This window comes from Lissotriton helveticus, chromosome 4_1 (genome assembly GCF_964261635.1).
Source record: "Lissotriton helveticus chromosome 4_1, aLisHel1.1, whole genome shotgun sequence".
NCBI classification, from domain to species: domain Eukaryota; kingdom Metazoa; phylum Chordata; class Amphibia; order Caudata; family Salamandridae; genus Lissotriton; species Lissotriton helveticus.
Genome location: NC_136063.1, coordinates 79,939,702 through 79,960,088, shown reverse-complemented (window position 1 = coordinate 79,960,088; position 20,387 = coordinate 79,939,702). Strand labels below are relative to the sequence as shown.

Genomic DNA, 20,387 nt, shown 5'->3' with positions numbered 1-20,387 from the left:
GCTCCTTGCAGTCTCTGAGGTCCTGCACCTTGCAGTCTCTGAGGTCCTGCACCTTCGAGTCTCTGAGGTCCCGCACCTTGGAGTCTCTGAGGTCCCGCACCTTGGAGTCTCTGAGGTCCCGCACCTTGGAGTCTCTGAGGTCCTGCACCTTGGAGTCTCTGAGGTCCCGCTCCTTGCAGTCTCTGAGGTCCTGCACCTTGCAGTCTCTGAGGTCCTGCCCCTTGGAGTCTCTGAGGTCTTGCAGCTTGCAGGCTTTGAGGTCTTGCACATTGAAGTCTCTGAGGTCTTGGATCTTGGAGTCTCTAAGCTCCTGCACTTTTGACCCTCCTGCAAATTCTGTTTGTTATGTTATGTTAATAACCATTTGTAGAGCGCACGTAAACCCGTGGGTTTCATGGTGCTGTTGTAGAGAGACAAAACCAATCCCTAAGCGTATGCTTCCTTGAACAACCACGTCTTCAGGGACTTCCTGAAGACCAAGAGATTGTCACCGTTCCTAAGTGACAAGGGGAGGGAGTAGCAGCTAGATAGGAGAAGCAGCTTTGTCCTTGCCTTTTTCGTATAAACGATGGAATAGCTACCAAGCGAAGATGGGCAGAGCATAAGTTACGCTGGGGTTTGTAGTTTTTGATCATGTTTCTTACAAATTTAGGGCCATTGCTGTGCAATGCCTTGAATGCAATGCAACCCGTCTTAAATGCAACCCTTTGGGCCATCGGTAACCAGTGTAGTTTTGACATACCTGGTCTAGCTGACTGCTATTTGGGTTGTTTCCAAATGAGTCTTGCCGCCTGATTTTGGACCATCTACAGTCGTTTTATCAAGCCCAGTGGCAGGTCAAGATATAGGGCGTTCGAGAAATCCAGACGAGAGAGTACCAGGGCTATCACTACCTGTATGAGTGCAGCGTGAGTCAGCAGGTGTGCAATTTTCCTAATTTTCCAAAGTTGGAAAAAGCTAGAGGAGACGACAGCTCCCACCTGTCCTTTAAGCGACAGGTCGGCGCTGAGGATGACTCCTAAGCTTTTTACCGAAGGGGAATCAGTGGGAGAAGAGCCCATATCAGTCGGCCAGAAATGCGGGCCCCAACTGAGCTCACTCTTCCCAGGCAGTACTAGTTCTGTCTTGCCTGGATTTAGTTTAAGATGGTTCAGGTCCATCCAACTCCGTATATGGGACATAGTAGCCCGGAACTCTGCCGCTGAGTCTGGGGAATTCAGAGGTATTATCAGGTCATCAGCGTAGTTGAAAATGGTAATCTTGCGATTTTTTAGGGAGTATATCAGGGGTCTATGGAATAAATTAAATAGAAGTGGCAACAGTGATGCCTGAGGGACCCCACAGCGGGAAGAGAGTCTCGGGCGGTAAAGTCTTACTGATTGCGTCCGCTCGGTGATGAAGGAAGCTATCCAACTGAGAAAGGATCCCCTGAGGCCAGCCTGTTCGACACGGTTCAACAGTATGTTATGGTCGACCATGTCGAACGCGGCCGACAGGTCCAGGAGCACCAGGGCCTGGTGGTTGCCCTTGTCCGCATTGATTCTAAGAGTATCCTGAACTGCGAGGATCACCGCTTCTGTTGAGTGTGACGGGCGGAAGCCAGCTTGGTTAGGTTCTAGATAGTCAGAGTGTTCGATGAAATTCGAAAGACATCTAGACACATAAGCCTCTAGTATTTTGGCCATGAAGGGGAGAAGGGAGATGGGCCGGTAATTGGACGGGCCCGTGGGGCTCCCCAGGTTTAAGGAGTGGGACGACCGTTGCATTTTTAAAGGAGCAAGGGACCTTGCCCTGTGCAAGAGATTCATTAAGGAAGGGGAGAATGCTCTGGGGTAGGGCCGAGAAGGCCTCTTTCATAATATGTGGTGGGCAGCTATCGTTCGGCGACCCGGAGTTGACCCGAGACAGAAGCTCCGAGAATGTTTTCGGGTCAATAGGAGGGAGGGCATCAAGAGTAAGATGATTATTACATATGTTGTCCAATGGTTCCTGACTGAGAGGATTAGGGATGCTGTTCTTAATAGCAGAGATTTTGTCTATAAAAAACTTATTCAGTGAGTTACAGAGCTCCTCGGTAGGGGTCTGGGTGGGTGCCGTTCTCTCGCTGTTACATAGATCATTCACTATTTTAAAAATATCCTTTGATTTGTTTTGGGAGTTTAATATTTTCGTAGAGAAGTAAGCCGCTTTGCTATTTAGGATAGTTTTCTTATATTCCCTACAGGCTGTGGAGAATTCCTCCTTATCTTGCATGGTGTATTTTGTTCTCCATTTCCTTTCTTTCTGACGTAATTCAAGTTTTAATTTTTTTAGGTCAGAAGTGAACCATTTGTGGGCATCTATACAGCGTGTGTGAGAGAATTTCTCTTTTCTGTTTGTAGATGCCTTGTTTCAAGGCTAGGAACTTTGGATTGACTACTTCTACATGAGTGCTTCTAACACCTCACTAGATGGACCCACAGATTTTCTTTTATTTGTTGTTGCTGGGAACTGCTCCCAGGTGCCATTCTGAGAAGCATCATAGGGCTAGCCCTTCTGTTAGGACCCAGTCTGCTTTGATATAATCCTAAACCATATCCACCAGATTTTCACTCCAGGGCAACTCCAGAAATGCTGCTAACAAGCAGATGCCCCTTTCCAATTCCAGCCTGTGTCTCTTTCACTCACCTCTTCTCGCCTCCATCTGCATCTCTCTTTCCTCTCATTATCTTCCTGTTCAACATCCTTTGTCTCTTATTCTACCTCTCTTTCTCTTTTTACATCCTCTCTCTGCCTGAATATTTTGGTCGATCTCTCCCCTCCCTTCTCTGTTGCCAGAAGGGAGGGTTCACAAACACTTTGAAGGGTCTGACAATTGATTTGGCGCTGACCCCTGAGGATGCTGAGGACTGAAGGGAAGTCAACGAGGGATGAAGAAATGTTTCTTAGGACTAGGAGACGATCTGCGTAACAGTGAGGTTTATGAGAAGGGAAGAGACCTCTGAGGGCCACAGAGAACTTAGTAAAGAATGAGGAAATAAAAAGTAAGCACAAATTAAAAAAAATATTATGGGGAATATGAAAGGAACACAATCTGAGACCATGAGCAGATCAATGGAGAAACTATAAAGTATACTCTTTTAGAATGACCATTAGATTTATTTATTGCTGTATTTTGGACAAATACATGTCATTGTGACTCAGAGTGAGGTAGGAACGTCTTTCTGTGATGTAAGTTTTTGTACATGCAGGATATCTTAACTGCTACTTTCACGAGCAATATCTTCAAGTGCCATTACTTCATGTGCATCTTTTTTACACTGATACCAACATAATATATTCCCATTTTACATGGTCTCTTTTTTTCTTTTTTTTTTAGCAACTGCTGCACCCCATGCACTTCTCATTTGAATGAACATTTTTCTTTTGATGCCCTCACTGGGGCCTAACTGACGGCTTGCTGTACAGTGCATTACACATGTGTTAGGTGAGCATTTCACCATTAAAGTAGAGGTATGTTTTAAATGTAAATAACTGCTCTGAAGCTTTTCCCTTGGCAAAGCCTGAGCGTTAATCACAGGCAGGTGAAATGTGTCGGAGCAGCCTTACGAACATAAAGCATCTGTGAGGAAAGTACCATTACGTATAAACCTCTGAATGTGACATTTTATGTCTGAATAACAAATGTATTAAAATATTGTAACTCGGCAACTGCATAACTTTGCCAACCGCAAGTCTTTCTACTATACCCATCATTATCTCTGAATTTGTTTCTTTCATATAGTTGATAATGCCCCAGAATACCTTTGAAAATTGTGCTCACTTTAATTTTTTATTAGTAATTTAACTCTGTGTACTAGGGCCACTTGCTGTCAGATAGCCTCAAGCAATACCTTATGTGTGCTCCTTAAACTAAAGACAAAACTAGGGCTGTAACCCTCTGCGGCCCTACAAAGGCTCCTTACTAAAGGATGAGACCGGTTCAAGAGAGGGTGTGGTTTTCAGACAATTCCAATGATGTTTAAAATCACAAGAGGGGCATTTGAGGATTGGCAGGGGTGTTTTGAGGAGTCTGGGTTTGTGAAAAACTTGAGGTCGTTTCTGTGGATAAAAGTCAAGTCAAGTCAAGTCAGAATTTATATAGCGCACTACATACCTATAGGGTCTCAAGGCGCTTGAGGAAGGGGGGGGGGAGTTTACTTACCGAATATCCATGTTTTAAGTTGTTTTCTGAAGGCTAGGTAGTTTTGAGTAAGGCGGAGGTGGATGGGAAGGGAATTCCAGGTCTTTGCCGCTAAGCAGGAGAAGGATCTTCCTCCCATGGTGGCTTTGTGGATGCGCGGAACAGCGGCGAGGGCTTGGTTGGACGAACGCAGCTGACGGGTGGGGGTGTAAAAGGAAAGGCGCGTGTTGAGACAATCAGGTCCAAGTTCGTATAGGGCTTTGTGTGCGTGGGTGAGGAGACGGAACGTTATTCTCTTGTTGACGGGGAGCCAGTGAAGGTCTTTCAGGTGAGCGGAAATGTGGTCTGTGCGGGGGATGTCTAGTATGAGTCTGGCTGAAGCATTTTGGATGCGTTGGAGTTTTTTCTGTAGTTTCGCGGTGGAACCGGCGTAAAGGGTGTTTCCGTAGTCCAGACGGCTTGTAACCAGTGCGTGGGTGACCGTTTTTCTTGTTTCGGTGGGGATCCAGTGAAATGTTTTTTTGAGCATGCGTAGGATGTTGAAGCATGAAGATGAGACGGCGTTGACTTGTCTGGTCATCGAGAGTGAGGAGTCCAGGATGATGCCCAGGTTCCGTGCGTGGTCCGTCGGTATGGGGGCTTTTCCTAGGGCCGTTGGCCACCAAGAGTCGTCCCAGGCGGAAGGGGATGAGCCTAAGATGAGGACTTCCGTTTTGTCCGAGTTCAGTTTCAGACGGCTGTGCTTCATCCACTCGGCTACTTCTTTCATCCCTTCGTGTAGGTTGGTTTTGGCGGTGGTTGGGTCTTTGGTGAGTGAGAGGATCAGCTGAGTGTCATCAGCGTAGGAGATGATGTTGAGGTTGTGTTGACGTGCGATGGTTGCGAGGAGGCTCATGTAGACGTTGAAGAGGGTGGGGCTGAGTGATGATCCTTGCGGGACGCCGCAGATGACTTCGGTGGCCTCTGACTTAAAAGGGGGGAGGCGGACTCTCTGAGTTCTTCCAGCGAGGAACGAAATGATCCAGTCCAATGCTGTTCCTTGAATTCCGATGTTTCTGAGGCGTTGTATCAGGGTGCTATGGCAGACTGTGTCGAAGGCTGCGGAGAGGTCAAGGAGGATAAGGGCGACTGTGTCTCGGTTGTCCAGTAGTGTTCGGATGTCGTCTGTTGCTGCGATGAGGGCGGTCTCGGTGCTGTGTTTGGCTCGGAAGCCAGACTGTGAGGAGTCGAGTGATTTGTTAGTTTCGAGGAAGGTGGCGAGCTGATTGTTAATGGCTTTCTCAATGACTTTGGCAGGGAATGGGAGGAGCGAGATGGGGCGGTAGTTTTTGAGTTCGGTGGGGTCAGCTGTGGGTTTCTTCAGAAGGGCGCTGAGTTTGGCGTGTTTCCAGCTATCTGGGAATGTGGTGGAGTTAAGGGAGAAGTTGATGACATCTCGGAGATGGGGTGCGATAATGGAGTCTGCTTTGTTGAAGATGTGATGGGGACATGGGTCTGTAGGGGATCCTGAGTGGATGGAGTTCATCAGGCGAATGGTCTCTTCTGTGGTGATTGGGTTCCATTCGAGAAGGATATTCGGAGGAGGTAACGGTTCGGAGGTGAGTGGGGTGGATTGGTTTACAGGTGTGTTGTCAAAGCTGTTATGGATGTCGGCGATTTTGTCATGAAAGAATGAGGCAAGGGAGTCGCAGAGGACTTGAGAGGGGGTGATGTTGTTAGAGCTGGCGGTGGGGTTGGTGAATTCTTTGATGATGTTGAAAAGTTCCTTGCTTTTGTGGGCGTTGTTGTCTAGTCGGTCTTTGAGCGCTGATTTCTTGGCTGTCCGGATTAGTTGGTGGTGTTTGCGGGTGGCGTTTTTGAAGGCGGCTTGGGTGATAGTGTTTGGGTCTGTTTTCCAAGTTTTCTCAAGGGAACGACAGAGCTTCTTGGATTTCTTAAGGTTATCGTTGAACCAGGGGGCGTTCTTGCTACCTTGCTTGGTTTGATGTTTTTTCAAGGGTGCTAATTTGTCAGCCGTTTGGGTTAACCATTGTGTGAGGTTGATGGTGGCTTGGTTAGGGTTTGTTGAATAGGCAGGGGGTTTTTGAAGAAGCGATGTTGAGATCTGGTCGATGGTGATTTTGTTCCAATTTCTTCGCAGAGTTGGTTGAGGGTGGTTGTGGGTCGAGGTCTTATTGTAAATAAAGTGGATGCAGCTGTGGTCCGTCCAGTGGAGGGGGGTGGTATGAGTGAAGGAGATATGCTTGCTGGAAGTGAAGATAGGGTCGAGTGTGTGTCCTGCATAGTGTGTGGGGGTGTTAACAAGTTGTTTGAGTCCGAGATTGGCGAGATTGTCCAGAAGGGTGGTGGTGTTACTGTCGTTGCTCTTTTCCAGATGGAAATTGAGGTCTCCCAGTAGAATGTATTCTTCTGAAGGGAGGGCGTGTGGGGTGATAAAGTCAGTGATGTCTTCGCTGAATTTTGTACGGGGTCCTGGTGGCCTGTAGAGGAGGGTGCCCCTAAGTGTTGTCTTGGGGTCGGTGTGGATCTGGAAGTGAAGGTGTTCGGCGATAGCGAGGTTGTCATCTGAGCTGGTTGAGACACGGATGGTATTCTTGTAGACGATGGCGATGCCTCCTCCTGTTTGGATGGGGCGGTCCTTACGGATGATCTTGTAGCCGTCCGGGATGGCAATGGTGATGTCTGGAGCTGAAGAGGCATTCATCCAGGTTTCTGTTAGGAAGGCGATGTCCGGAGAAATGGTGTCGAGTAGATTCCAAAGGTCGATGGCGTGTTTGTGAACCGAGCGGGTGTTGAGAAGGATGCATTTTAGGTGGTTGGTTTTGGCTCTGTTTGGTGTTTGTGGATTTGTTATGGGACTTGACGCAGGTAAATTTGCAGGAGTGGCAGGTGAAGGGTCCATGGGTGTGTCCTGGTGCTGCTTGGGCGCAGTTAGTGAGTCGGCCGGGGTTGAGTGCAAAGAGGGAGGAGGCGTCGTATGTAATGCGGGGAGGGTGGGTGAAGCGGGGACCAGGGGGTCTGGCTCTGGGCGCGGTCCAGGCGCGGATGGGCGTAGACGGGCTTACCTTTGGCGTGGACGCTGCGCGTAGGTCCATCTGTCCATAAATGGAGTGTGGGGGGGCGGAGCGTGGGAGGGTCAGCAGCTGGGAGGCGGTAGCGGGGAGGAGGGGCGGGCCAGGGAACACCTAAACAAAATGGAGGGTCAAAGGGAGAGCAAGGCAGGGGCAGCAGATGCACCACGGCACCGGGGGCACAGACGAAGTCCCAGGAAGTAAATAAAGCCTCAGCAAGTGTCGCGCTGCAAAGTACAGCAGAGCGGGCTTGCAATTTCAGGTGAGGTAGTATGTTCAAAAATCGCGCTACGATGCAGCTCAGTTATAATGTAAATACACAATGAGCACAAATGCACAGCCAAATGCACACTACAGAAGCGCGATGCCAGTTAAATATAATGCGGGTAAAAATAAGCAATCCAGTTAACGATACCACCAGCAAGCCAAAGCACGAGCAGGAGCTGGGATCAGGGAGCGTGGGGGGAGCGACCGTGCTGGAGCAGGTCCAGGCGATCACAGCACGTCACAGGAGGTAGGGAGCCCTCTATTCGTGGGTGGGAGGGGCAGCAGCTGGGATGCGGTAGCGGGGAGGAGGGGCGGGCCAGGGAACACCTAAACAAAATGGAGGGTCAAAGGGAGAGCAAGGCAGGGGCAGCAGATGCACCACGGCACCGGGGGCACAGACGAAGTCCCAGGAAGTAAATAAAGCCTCAGCAAGTGTCGCGCTGCAAAGTACAGCAGAGCGTGCTTGCAATTTCAGGTGAGGTAGTATGTTCAAAAATCGCGCTACGATGCAGCTCAGTTAGAATGTAAATACACAATGAGCACAAATGCACCGCCAAATGCACACTACAGAAGCGCGATGCCAGTTAAATATAATGCGGGTAAAAATAAGCAATCCAGTTAACGATACCACCAGCAAGCCAAAGCACGAGCAGGAGCTGGGATCAGGGAGCGTGGGGGGAGCGACCGTGCTGGAGCAGGTCCAGGCGATAAAAGGTCTTTATGTGGACACAAGAGTTTCCCTGGGCTCAGGGGGTATTTTCAGAATACTAGGGGGCCGATTCACAGAACTAATCTGAGACAAAATCCTAAACTTACTACTTTTGGTATTCACAGAAGGCATTTAGTAGTCTTAAATTAGGATTTTATCTTAAGTTAGGATTTTGTCCTAAATTAGGATTTTGTCCTAAGTTAAACTTAAGTTTGTCTTAAGACAAAATCCTAACTTATGACTACTAATTGCCTTCTGTGAATTGGCCCCTCAAGCCTCGCGGTCATTCGTTGTCAACTCAACTAAACTTTCTTAGAATGTGAAGGAGTTTTTAAAGACAGTGGATGTTTTTAGAACAAGTCGAGGGGCCTCAACACTGTTTAAAAGTCAGGAGAGTAGCTATGAGGTGATCTACATATAAAAATTGTATGATATGATATTGCTCTGGCAGCAACGTGGCTTTGTGCGAGCTCAGTACTGACGTTTCCACACTGCAGCCAGGCCTGCTCCTTACACACTGAGAGGAGGGCAATAAACCAACCTTACCTGTTCAGGGTGCTTCTGGCATCCTGCAAAAGAGAAGAAAATGTAGGAGGACATCAGTTTCTGTAACAGATTTTAAATTCTTGCAGAAGTTTAGGAATTAGTTGTGCAATTCAGGTTAATGTAACCACACATTCAAGCGTCTCACCCCAGGAGACACTGGGGGCGGGTCTCACACCTCAACACACACAGTCTGTGATATTCTGAATAGGGTCATGTGACACAGCACAGTTTGTGATATCCCAAATGGGCCCATAAGACAGCAGAGCTTTTAAATTATGAATGAGGACAGATGACAGTACAGATTGATATATTCTGAATGTGTCATGTATTATAGGGACAGACGTATAACCATTGGCTTTTGCGACTCCCAAATTGCGAGTCGCAAAGCCAATGTACAACAGTGTGAGAGGCACTGTTAGCGAATCCCAATGTAGTTGCAAAATGCGAGGCTCATGAATATTAATGAGCCACTCGCAATTTGTGACCCCATTGGGAATGGCTGACCCTCCCAGGGACGGTGGCCTGCTGGGCTCAGCAGACCTCCATGTCTGGGACTGCTTTTCAATAAAGCAGTTTTGTTTTTTAAATGCAGCCCGTTTTCCTTAAAGGAAAACAGGCTGCATTTTTTTTTTTAAATGCAACGTTTTTGTTTCATTTTTTAAGGGCAGGTAGTGGCCACTGGGGCCACTGCCTGCCCCTAAAAATGGTTTCCACTGCATTCACAAATGGGAAGGGGTCCAAGCACGTATTTTTAACACCATCCGCGCTGAGCGTTTTCCCGCTGTGCGCTAAAGATTCGCAAATCCCGCGTATCATGACGAGCTCAGCTCGTCATGAGCGTACGACAGGCGTACCTAATGACGAGCTGAGCTCGTCATGAGCGTCGAAGGGGTTTAAGAGTAACCCTACCCCTACTCGCTACCCTATACCTTTTCCAATAAAGTGCTCCTGTACATTTCACAGGTTGTAGCACGCCCCGTTCCACAACACAACAGGGACGATCTCTATGATAAAGCAGGACATCCGGGGGTGCCCCTGGTGCGGGAGAGTTCTGTAAAGCAAAAGGATTCTCTTCTCCTTAGGTCAACGGGAGGGTTCTTAGATTGATTCAATCAAGTTGGGATCTATAGATTGTGTAAAGGTCTGTTGTGAGGGCTACAGCACCTCTTCACTCCCCTTAATGTGTTCACAGGTATTCTGAATGGCGTCAGGTGACGCAGCACAGGGCACCATTCTCCACGGGGTCATGTGACGCAGTGCAGCTTGTTTTGAATGGGTTCACATGACACAGTCTGTAATATTCTGAGTGGGATTACATGAAGAAGGACAAAAGGTTAAATGATGCAGCCCAGCCTGCAAATGAGGTCACGTGACGGGGCACAATCTGTGATATTCTAAATATTGTGACGTGGCACCGCACCATCTGTGACATTTTGAACGGGGCCACATAGCATGGCAGAGTCTGTGATATTGTGTGTGCCTTCACAGGACAGCACAGCCTGCAGTATTTGATATTCTGCAAAGGGGTGAAATTGTGCAGCAGAGAATGCAGTGTTCTGAGTAGGGTCGCCTGACATTGCAAAGTCAGATATTCTGAATCTGGTGACAGGATAGCAGAGTCTGATATTCTGAACAGGATCACATGACACAGACCACAAGCCTGTGTCCAGTACTAACAGAGCAGGTACAAAGGGTTGATGTAGACAGCAAAGAAGGGCTTTGTAAGGCGAAAACAAGTTACTCTATCAACAATACAATTGTACAGAGTATTACAGTCATGCACTTGACATTCAGTAGTAATCACAATTCGGTTTCAGTGCATTTAAAGTCGACGGCGTTTCGGACCCCTATTAAATCTCAGGGTCCATCATCAGGACAGATACAATGAAAAGCCTTAGGGTAATTAAGCCTCTAAATGCCTAAAAGGGGGGAAGAGGAAATATTCACATTAAGTACAAAAACAGCGTTTGCATGATAAAGAACATTGTAAGGAAACAGTGACTTTAGTGTGACCAGTGAACGGCGCAACACCAGTCACTGGTCACACTAAAGTCTACATCAACCCTTTGTACCTGCTCTGTTAGTACTGGACACAGGCTTGTGGTCCACACTGGTTGATTGTTGGAAGGTATTTCTATGTGATTTGAATACATGAATTCTGAGTAAAATCTCTGAAAGACCACTGTCCGGCTGGACATGCCTTTCTAAAAATATAGATTGACTCTGTCTATATTTTATCCTTGTGTTGAAATTTCTCAATGTTGGGGACCGATGTTGTTTTGATAAAAGTATGCTCCCCATGGTCCCTGCTGACTAATTTTGGGGTCCCTTGTTGTCGTTAAATTATCCGTAAAGAGGTCACATGATACAGAACAGACTGATATCCTGAATGGAGGCAAATGGCTCAGCCTATCATGTTCTTTATTAAGTGTCAAGCTGTCAGTGTACAAGTATATTGTTCTATACTGAAACTGTCTCTATACTGAAACTGTCTCTATGCAGAAACTGTCTCTGTGCAGAAACTGTCTCTGTGCAGAAACTGTCTCTGTGCAGAAACTGTCTCTGTGCAGAAACTGTCTCTGTGCAGAAACTGTCTCTGTGCAGAAACTGTCTCTGTGCAGAAACTGTCTCTGTGCAGAAACTGTCTCTGTGCAGAAACTGTCTCTATGCTGAAACTGTCTCTATGCAGAAACTGTCTCTATGCAGAAACTGTCTCTATGCAGAAACTGTCTCTATGCAGAAACTGTCTCTATGCAGAAACTGTCTATGCTGAAACTGTCTATGCTGAAACTGTCTATGCTGAAACTGTCTATGCTGAAACTGTCTATGCTGAAACTGTCTCTATGCAGAAACTGTCTCATACTGAAACTGTCTCTATGCTGAAACTGGCTCTATACTGAAACTGTCTCTGTGCAGAAACTGTCTCTGTGCAGAAACTGTCTCTATGCTGAAACTGTCTCTATACTGAAACTGTCTCTATGCTGAAACTGTCTCTATGCAGAAACTGTCTCTGTGCTGAAACTGTCTCTGTGCTGAAACTGTCTCTGTGCTGAAACTGTCTCTGTGCTGAAACTGTCTCTGTGCTGAAACTGTCTCTGTGCTGAAACTGTCTCTGTGCTGAAACTGTCTCTGTGCTGAAACTGTCTCTGTGCTGAAACTGTCTCTGTGCTGAAACTGTCTCTATACTGAAACTGTCTCTATACTGAAACTGTCTCTATACTGAAACTGTCTCTGTGCTGAAACTGTCTCTGTGCTGAAACTGTCTCTATGCTGAAACTGTCTCTGTGCCGAAACTGTCTCTATACTGAAACTGTCTCTATACTGAAACTGTCTCTATACTGAAACTGTCTCTATACTGAAACTGTCTCTGTGCTGAAACTGTCTCTATACTGAAACTGTCTCTATACTGAAACTGTCTCTATACTGAAACTGTCTCTGTGCAGAAACTGTCTCTATACTGAAACTGTCTCTATACTGAAACTGTCTCTATACTGAAACTGTCTCTATACTGAAACTGTCTCTATACTGAAACTGTCTCTATACTGAAACTGTCTCTGTGCTGAAACTGTCTCTGTGCTGAAACTGTCTCTATGCTGAAACTGTCTCTGTGCCGAAACTGTCTCTATACTGAAACTGTCTCTATACTGAAACTGTCTCTATACTGAAACTGTCTCTATACTGAAACTGTCTCTATACTGAAACTGTCTCTATACTGAAACTGTCTCTATACTGAAACTGTCTCTGTGCTGAAACTGTCTCTATACTGAAACTGTCTCTGTGCAGAAACTGTCTCTATGCAGAAACTGTCTCTATGCAGAAACTGTCTCTATGCAGAAACTGTCAGTTTCAGTATAAAGATTGCATTGGGCTGTCAGAACAGGCGGATTAGTTGTTAGTTGAACTTGTCTGTACGTTTTGTTGGGTTGTCAGAATACAGGAGGTCACTGTAAATTAAGCCCGTCTGTTGATCATGCCTGTTCCCCACTTACATTCAACACCTCACAGCATAGGAATGTAGTGCGTCTGTATTGTCTCGTATCCACCAAACAGGGTCTCACCTTCAGAAGGTCCAATGCTGGTTCCTTGCATTTCTTCTCTAGATCTGTTATCAGGGCATTCAGCGAGGTGATCTCATTGGACAGTTTGGAGATACTTGCATTTTCTGCTATGGCAATGTTCTTCTCCACCTCCTCCAGTCTCCTGTACAGTGTCTGCCCTTTATCTCTCAGGAGTTGACGCAGCTTTTCAATCTCAGACACAATGTTCTGCTTCTCAGCTCTCACCTTGTTCTGTCAGCATCAAAGAAACGATGGTTAGATTCTGGGAAACTTTCAGTGAGCGCTACCATCTTTAGGGTGCAAGCTGGGGATGGGGGCATTTGGCACAAGGCTATCATTCAGACACCAAACTAGGACTGGTGCCATATTAGGGGGCAAGGGAGGTGTGAAGCTAAAGGTAAGCAAGACAAAGGTGTTTTGTTCGGCTGCGCACTCGTCCTACCTTCCTTTCTACTGCCTTTGTTCTTCCCTCCCACTGATTACCCATTGGTAGGAAGGATGGATGATGAACCAATGAGAATCAGCGATCTGTCTGCTCGGAGAGCGGGATAAGGCCAGTGACTGGGAAGCTCAGTGACGTCAGTGTTAGACTGAGATGTGAATACAGATGTAGCGATGAACATCTGTTGGCATGTCCAATATGGGTCTAACACTTCCAACGGCCAAATAGCTTGAGAATGGAGAAGCAAACATTGAAACCAAAATAACACCAAATGCACCCTCTAGCCCTACATAAGCAGGCAGGTCCCTGTGAGCTCCCCCAGGCCTGGAGTAAATTGGATGCAGCCAGTCATGTTCCTATGTCCACTGTGCAACAACTGTCAAACCCATCCTCCCTGTCATGTTTATTCCTATCTAAATGTGCCCGAAAGGGAATCAGTCAGCAGGGGAGAAGGAAATCTGATTATAAGTACAAGCCTAACAGGTGACTGGAGTGCAGACACCTACCTGACGGCACACAACCTCACCCCACTGTGCTGTGCACCTCCTACCACCAAAGCCCCCCACTGAGCTGTGCGCCTCCTACCACCACAGCCCCCCACTGAGCTGTGCACCTCCTACCACCAAAGCCCCCCACTGAGCTGTGCACCTCACACCACCACAGCCCCCCACTGAGCTGTGCACCTCCTACCACCAAAGCCCCCCACTGAGCTGTGCACCTCACACCACCACAGCCCCCCACTGAGCTGTGCACCTCCTACCACCAAAGCCCCCCACTGAGCTGTGCACCTCCTACCACCACAGCCCCCACTGAACTGTGCATCTCACACCACCACAGCCCCCCACTGAGCTGTGCACCTCCTACCACCAAAGCCCCCCACTGAGCTGTGCACCTCCTACCACCACAGCCCCCACTGAGCTGTGCACCTCACACCACCACAGCCCCCCACTGAGCTGTGCACCTCCTACCACCAAAGCCCCCCACTGAGCTGTGCACCTCCTACCACCACAGCCCCCACTGAGCTGTGCACCTCACACCACCACAGCCCCCCACTGAGCTGTGCACCTCCTACCACCACAGCCCCCCACTGAGCTGTGCACCTCACACCACCACAACCCCCCACTGAGCTGTGCACCTCCTACCACCACAGCCCCCCACTGAGCTGTGCACCTCCTACCACCACAGCCCCCCACTGAGCTGTGCACCTCCTACCACCAAAGCCCCCCACTGAGCTGTGCACCTCCTACCACCACAGCCCCCACTGAGCTGTGCACCTCACACCACCACAGCCCCCCACTGAGCTGTGCACCTCCTACCACCAAAGCCCCCCACTGAGCTGTGCACCTCCTACCACCAAAGCACCCCACTGAGCTGTGTACCTCACACCACCAAAGCCCCCCACTGTGCTGTGCGCCTCCTACCACCACAGCCCCCCACTGAGCTGTGCACCTCCTACCACCAAAGCACCCCACTGAGCTGTGTACCTCACACCACCACAGCCCCCCACTGAGCTGTGCACCTCCTACCACCAAAGCCCCCCACTGAGCTGTGCACCTCCTACCACCAAAGCACCCCACTGAGCTGTGCACCTCCTACCACCAAAGCCCCCCACTGAGCTGTGCACCTCACACCACCACAGCCCCCCACTGTGCTGTGCGCCTCCTACCACCACAGCCCCCCACTGAGCTGTGCACCTCCTACCACCAAAGCCCCCCACTGAGCTGTGCACCTCCTACCACCACAGCCCCCCACTGAGCTGTGCGCCTCCTACCACCAAAGCACCCCACTGAGCTGTGCACCTCCTACCACCACTGCTCCCCACTGAGCTGTGCACCTCACACCACCACAGCCCCCCACTGAGCTGTGCACCTCCTACCACCAAAGCCCCCCACTGAGCTGTGTACCTCACACCACCACAGCCTCCCACTGAGCTGTGCACCTCCTACCACCAAAGCACCCCACTGAGCTGTGTACCTCACACCACCACAGCCTCCCACTGAGCTGTGCACCTCCTACCACCAAAGCCCCCCACTGAGCTGTGCACCTCCTACCACCAAAGCCCCCCACTGAGCTGTGCACCTCCTACCACCACAGCCCCCCACTGAGCTGTGCGCCTCCTACCACCACAGCCCCCCACTGAGCTGTGCGCCTCCTACCACCAAAGCACCCCACTGAGCTGTGTACCTCACACCACCAAAGCCCCCCACTGTGCTGTGCGCCTCCTACCACCACAGCCCCCCACTGAGCTGTGCGCCTCCTACCACCACAGCCCCCCACTGAGCTGTGCGCCTCCTACCACCAAAGCACCCCACTGAGCTGTGTACCTCACACCACCACAGCCCCCCACTGAGCTGTGCACCTCCTACCACCACAGCCCCCCACTGAGCTGTGCACCTCCTACCACCAAAGCACCCCACTGAGCTGTGCACCTCACACCACCACAGCCCCCCACTGAGCTGTGCACCTCCTACCACCACAGCCCCCCACTGAGCTGTGCACCTCACACCACCACAGCCCCCCACTGAGCTGTGCACCTCCTACCACCACAGCCCCCCACTGAGCTGTGCACCTCACACCACCACAGCCCCCCACTGAGCTGTGCACCTCCTACCACCAAAGCCCCCCACTGAGCTGTGCACCTCCTACCACCAAAGCACCCCCACTGAGCTGTGTACCTCACACCACCAAAGCCCCCCACTGTGCTGTGCGCCTCCTACCACCACAGCCCCCCACTGAGCTGTGCACCTCCTACCACCAAAGCCCCCCACTGAGCTGTGCACCTCCTACCACCAAAGCCCCCCACTGAGCTGTGCACCTCCTACCACCAAAGCACCCCACTGAGCTGTGTACCTCACATCACCACAGCCCCCCACTGAGCTGTGCACCTCCTACCACCACAGCCCCCCACTGAGCTGTGCACCTCTTACCACCACAGCCCCCACTGAGCTGTGCACCTCCTACCACCACAGCCCCCCACTGAGCTGTGCACCTAACACCACCACAGCCCCCCACTGAGCTGTGCACCTCACACCACCACAGCCCCCCACTGAGCTGTGCACCTCACACCACCACAACCCCCCACTGAGCTGTGCACCTCCTACCACCACAGCCCCCCACTGAGCTGTGCACCTCCTACCACCACAGCCCCCCACTGAGCTGTGCACCTCCTACCACCAAAGCCCCCCACTGAGCTGTGCACCTAACACCACCACAGCCCCCCACTGAGCTGTGCACCTCACAGCACCACAGCCCCCCACTGAGCTGTGCACCTCACACCACCACAGCCCCCCACTGAGCTGTGCACCTCCTACCACCACAGCCCCCCACTGAGCTGTGCACCTCCTACCACCACAGCCCCCCACTGTGCTGTGCACCTCCTACCACCACAGCTCCCCGCTTAGCTGTGCACCTCAGAGCAACACAGCCCCCCACTGAGCTGTGCACCTCACACCACCACAGCACCCCACTGAGCTGTGCACCTCCTACCACCACAGCACCCCACTGAGCTGTGCACCTCCTACCACCACAGCGCCCCGCTGAGCTGTGCACCTCCTACCACCACAGCTCCCCGCTGAGCTGTGCACCTCAGAGCAACACAGCCCCCCACTGAGCTGTGCACCTCACACCACCACAGCACCCCACTGAGCTGTGCACCTCCTACCACCACAGCGCCCCGCTGAGCTGTGCACCTCCTACCACCACAGCGCCCCTCTGAGCTGTGCACCTCCTACCACCACAGCGCCCCACTGAGCTGTGCATCTCTCACGAACAGCACAGCCCCCCACTGAGCTGTGCACCTCCTACCACCACAGCGCCCCGCTGAGCTGTGCACCTCCTACCACCACAGCGCCCCTCTGAGCTGTGCACCTCCTACCACCACAGCGCCCCACTGAGCTGTGCATCTCTCACGAACAGCACAGCCCCCACTGAGCTGAGCACCTCCTACCATCACAGCCTCCCACTGAGCGGTGCATCTTCCACCACCTCAGCTCCCTGCTGAGCTGTGCACCTCCTACCACCACAGCCCCCGCTGCGCTGTGCAACGCCCTCCAGCACTGCCTCCCCACTGAGCTGTGCAACTCCGAGCAACACAGCTCCCCACTGAGCCATGCACTGTGCACCTACCTCCCCCACTAGCTGTCCACCTCTGAGCAACACAGCCCCCCCACTGAGCTGTGCCCCTCCTACCACCACAGCTCCCCGCTGAGCTGTGCAACGCCCTCCAGCACTGCCCCCCCACTGAGCTGTGCAACTCCGAGCAACACAGCTCCCCACTGAGCCGTGCACTGTGCACCTACCTCCCCCACTAGCTGTCCACCTCTGAGCAACACAGCCCCCCCACTGAGCTGTACATCCCCAGAAACACAGCCCCCCACTGAGCTGTGCACATCTGAGCAATACAGCACCCCCACTGAGCTGTACATCCCCAGAAACACAGCCCCCCACTGATCTGTGCACATCGAGCCACACAGCCACCCCCACTGAGCTGTACATCCCCAGAAATACAGCCCCCCACTGATCTGTGCACCTCTGAGCAACACAGCCCCCCACTGAGCTGTGCACTGTGTACCCACCTCTGCAACATAGAGACGTGAACTACCCCAGCACAGCTCCCAGCTGAGCTGTGTAGTGCCCACCAGCACTGCCCCTCGCTGAGCTGTGTAATGCCCAAGCACATAGATATCCCCCAATGAGCTCTGCACTGTCCACCCACACAGTCCTTACAGCCCTCCAAGGAGCTGTGCACAGCCCGCCACACAGCCCACCCACTCCGCTGTGCACTGCAAGCAGCACCTCACTGGGCTGTCCACTGTCCACCCACACAGATCCCCATAATGCTCCTGAAATTACCTTACAAACCATCACTCCGTTCCAGGTTGCCAAAGGTTCTATGGCAAGGGAGAATAGAAACAGAAAAAGAGGTCATCCCTGTCTTGATAATAAAGGCTGCAGCACCGCTAAGGGAAATCCTTTTGCGCCCGTCCACGACTGGCCCGGCAGATACAATGCCGCCATCCTCCGCGCAATGTACATCGGACGCCCAAACGAACAATGATGCTGCACTGCACCAGATTCTGTGGTAGGACTGTTTTCCTGCGCCAGCTACACCTTCTCCTGCACCTGCACACCCACGATCACATTGCAGAGCTCCACACTGACCTCTCGTCACCCCATACCAGAAGCTGGCCACCGGCTCCACTGCTTACTCCTCAACACATGCTCGATATGCAAGCATTCCTCCGAGTTGTGGGAACTCATCGTCACTCTCACACTTGACATGTACTTCCTCACTGAGACCTGGCTTAACCAGTCATCTGTCCCCAACATTGCCACAGCTACTACCAACAGACACAAAAGCACTCACAAGGACCGTGTTTCACCAAGCCAGGAGGAGGATTAGCCATCATCTACTAAGAGACCGTCCAGTGCACCACCATCACTGACAATACCACCACTCCCATTGAACACCTCAACTTCGAGCTACACACGAATGGCAAGTCAACAATCAGAGGCTTGTGCACACCATCGCCGACTTCGTAGTGCCCCTCGTCCTGTACTCCAAGGACTACATTTTCATCTGCGACCTCAACAACATCGCCCACCTCCTCAACAGTATGAACAGCCTCGGATTCACCCAAACTGTCCACGACCCCATGCACACCTCATGACATACACTGGATCCCATCTTCACTTCTAGCGACTGCCTCAATCACAGCCACGTCACAGAACTCGTATGGACTAAGCACTCCATCGTCCACTTCAGCATCTACAGCCTCCACACCGCCCCCCCAAAGATGGCTAGCGCCCCCACAGAGGCAGGAGCTGAACAGGCACCATCAACACCTCCAGTCCAGCTGCAGCTACCAACCTGGACCAGGGAATTAAAAACGTCAACACCTTGATCACCAACTGCGCCGACAGCCTTGTTCCCATCAAGAGCAACAGACACAGAAGATCCTCCAAACAGGCCCGTTGGTACACCCAAGAACTCAGAACAGCAAAACGAGACAGCAAACAACTGAAGAGGAGATGGTGTGCAAGCAAGGACACCTCCGACAGAGAACAGCCATCAGGACCTCCCTCAACTTCTATCACCACCTACTGAGGGCAATGAAGAAGAATGCCCTAGCTGAAAGCATCAAAACCAGCGTAAACAACAGCAAAGAACTATTGAACATCGTCAAAGAGTTCTCCAACCTGGCTAGCAAAAACAACATCACCCCCTTACAAGAGCTCTCTGACAACCTAGTAGACTTCTTTCATGACAAGATTGCAACCTTATACAGAGGCTTGAGAATCCAACCCATACCTACAGACTTCTTCGACCCACACAACATGACCGCAACTATCACAAACCACCGACTGACCACCTGGAACCAGCACTCCACCCAGGACACCATCTCCATCAAGAAGTCTATCCACTCAGGATCTCCCACAGACCCATGCCCACACCACATCTTCAACCACGGAAGACACACGATTGGCCAGGAACTCACTGCCCTGCTCAACACCTCAATCACCACGGCCATGTTTCCCGATGTTTGGAAACACGCCGGAGTCAAACCACAACTTAAAAAGCCCTCGGCCAAACCCAGCGAAATCAAAAACTGCACCCCATCACCTTAGTCCTATTCCCAGCCAAGTTTCTATTAACAGGCTACTCACAAAACACCTTGAGCAGAACCAGCTACTCAACGCCTCCCAGGCCGGTTTCTGCAACAATCACAACATCAAAACTGCCCTGATCACAGCCACTGATGACATAGGAATCTTTCTTAACCAGTGAGCATCAGTGGCTCTGATATACCCTCTGACACCATATCCCACCATACTCTGATCGAAAGACTCCACATCGGCATAGAAGGGGAGGTGCTCAAATGGGTTGTCTCCTTCCTCACCGTACGGACACAGAGGGTCCGCCAAACCACCTTTTTTTTTTTTTTTTTACTTTTTATTGATATCAGTTTTTGAAATATACAGACATAGAAGAGTAAGTATATAAATGGATTATGTATCACTCCAATACATGAAAAATATACATATTTAGTAACTGCTAAGTATCCTAGCAAGGGCATCATAGAATCCAACAACACCAACCGTCACACCCACAAGTCAAGTAAATATCGCACAC

The 20,387-nt window shown here is 50.7% G+C and overlaps 1 protein-coding gene across 1 annotated transcript in view; it reads right to left on the bottom strand.

Annotated features, from left to right (window-relative positions):
• LOC144826963 (E3 ubiquitin-protein ligase TRIM39-like) overlaps nt 1–20,387 on the bottom strand; it is a 52,911-nt gene that overhangs the window by 16,585 nt on the left and 15,939 nt on the right. Inside the window, exons 3-4 of the mRNA XM_078685426.1 lie at nt 12,814–13,044; nt 8,756–8,778 (exon numbers count right to left, since the gene is read on the bottom strand). Coding sequence (XP_078541552.1) covers nt 8,756–8,778; nt 12,814–13,044 — 254 coding nt within the window. The remainder of the gene's footprint in view (nt 1–8,755; nt 8,779–12,813; nt 13,045–20,387) is intronic.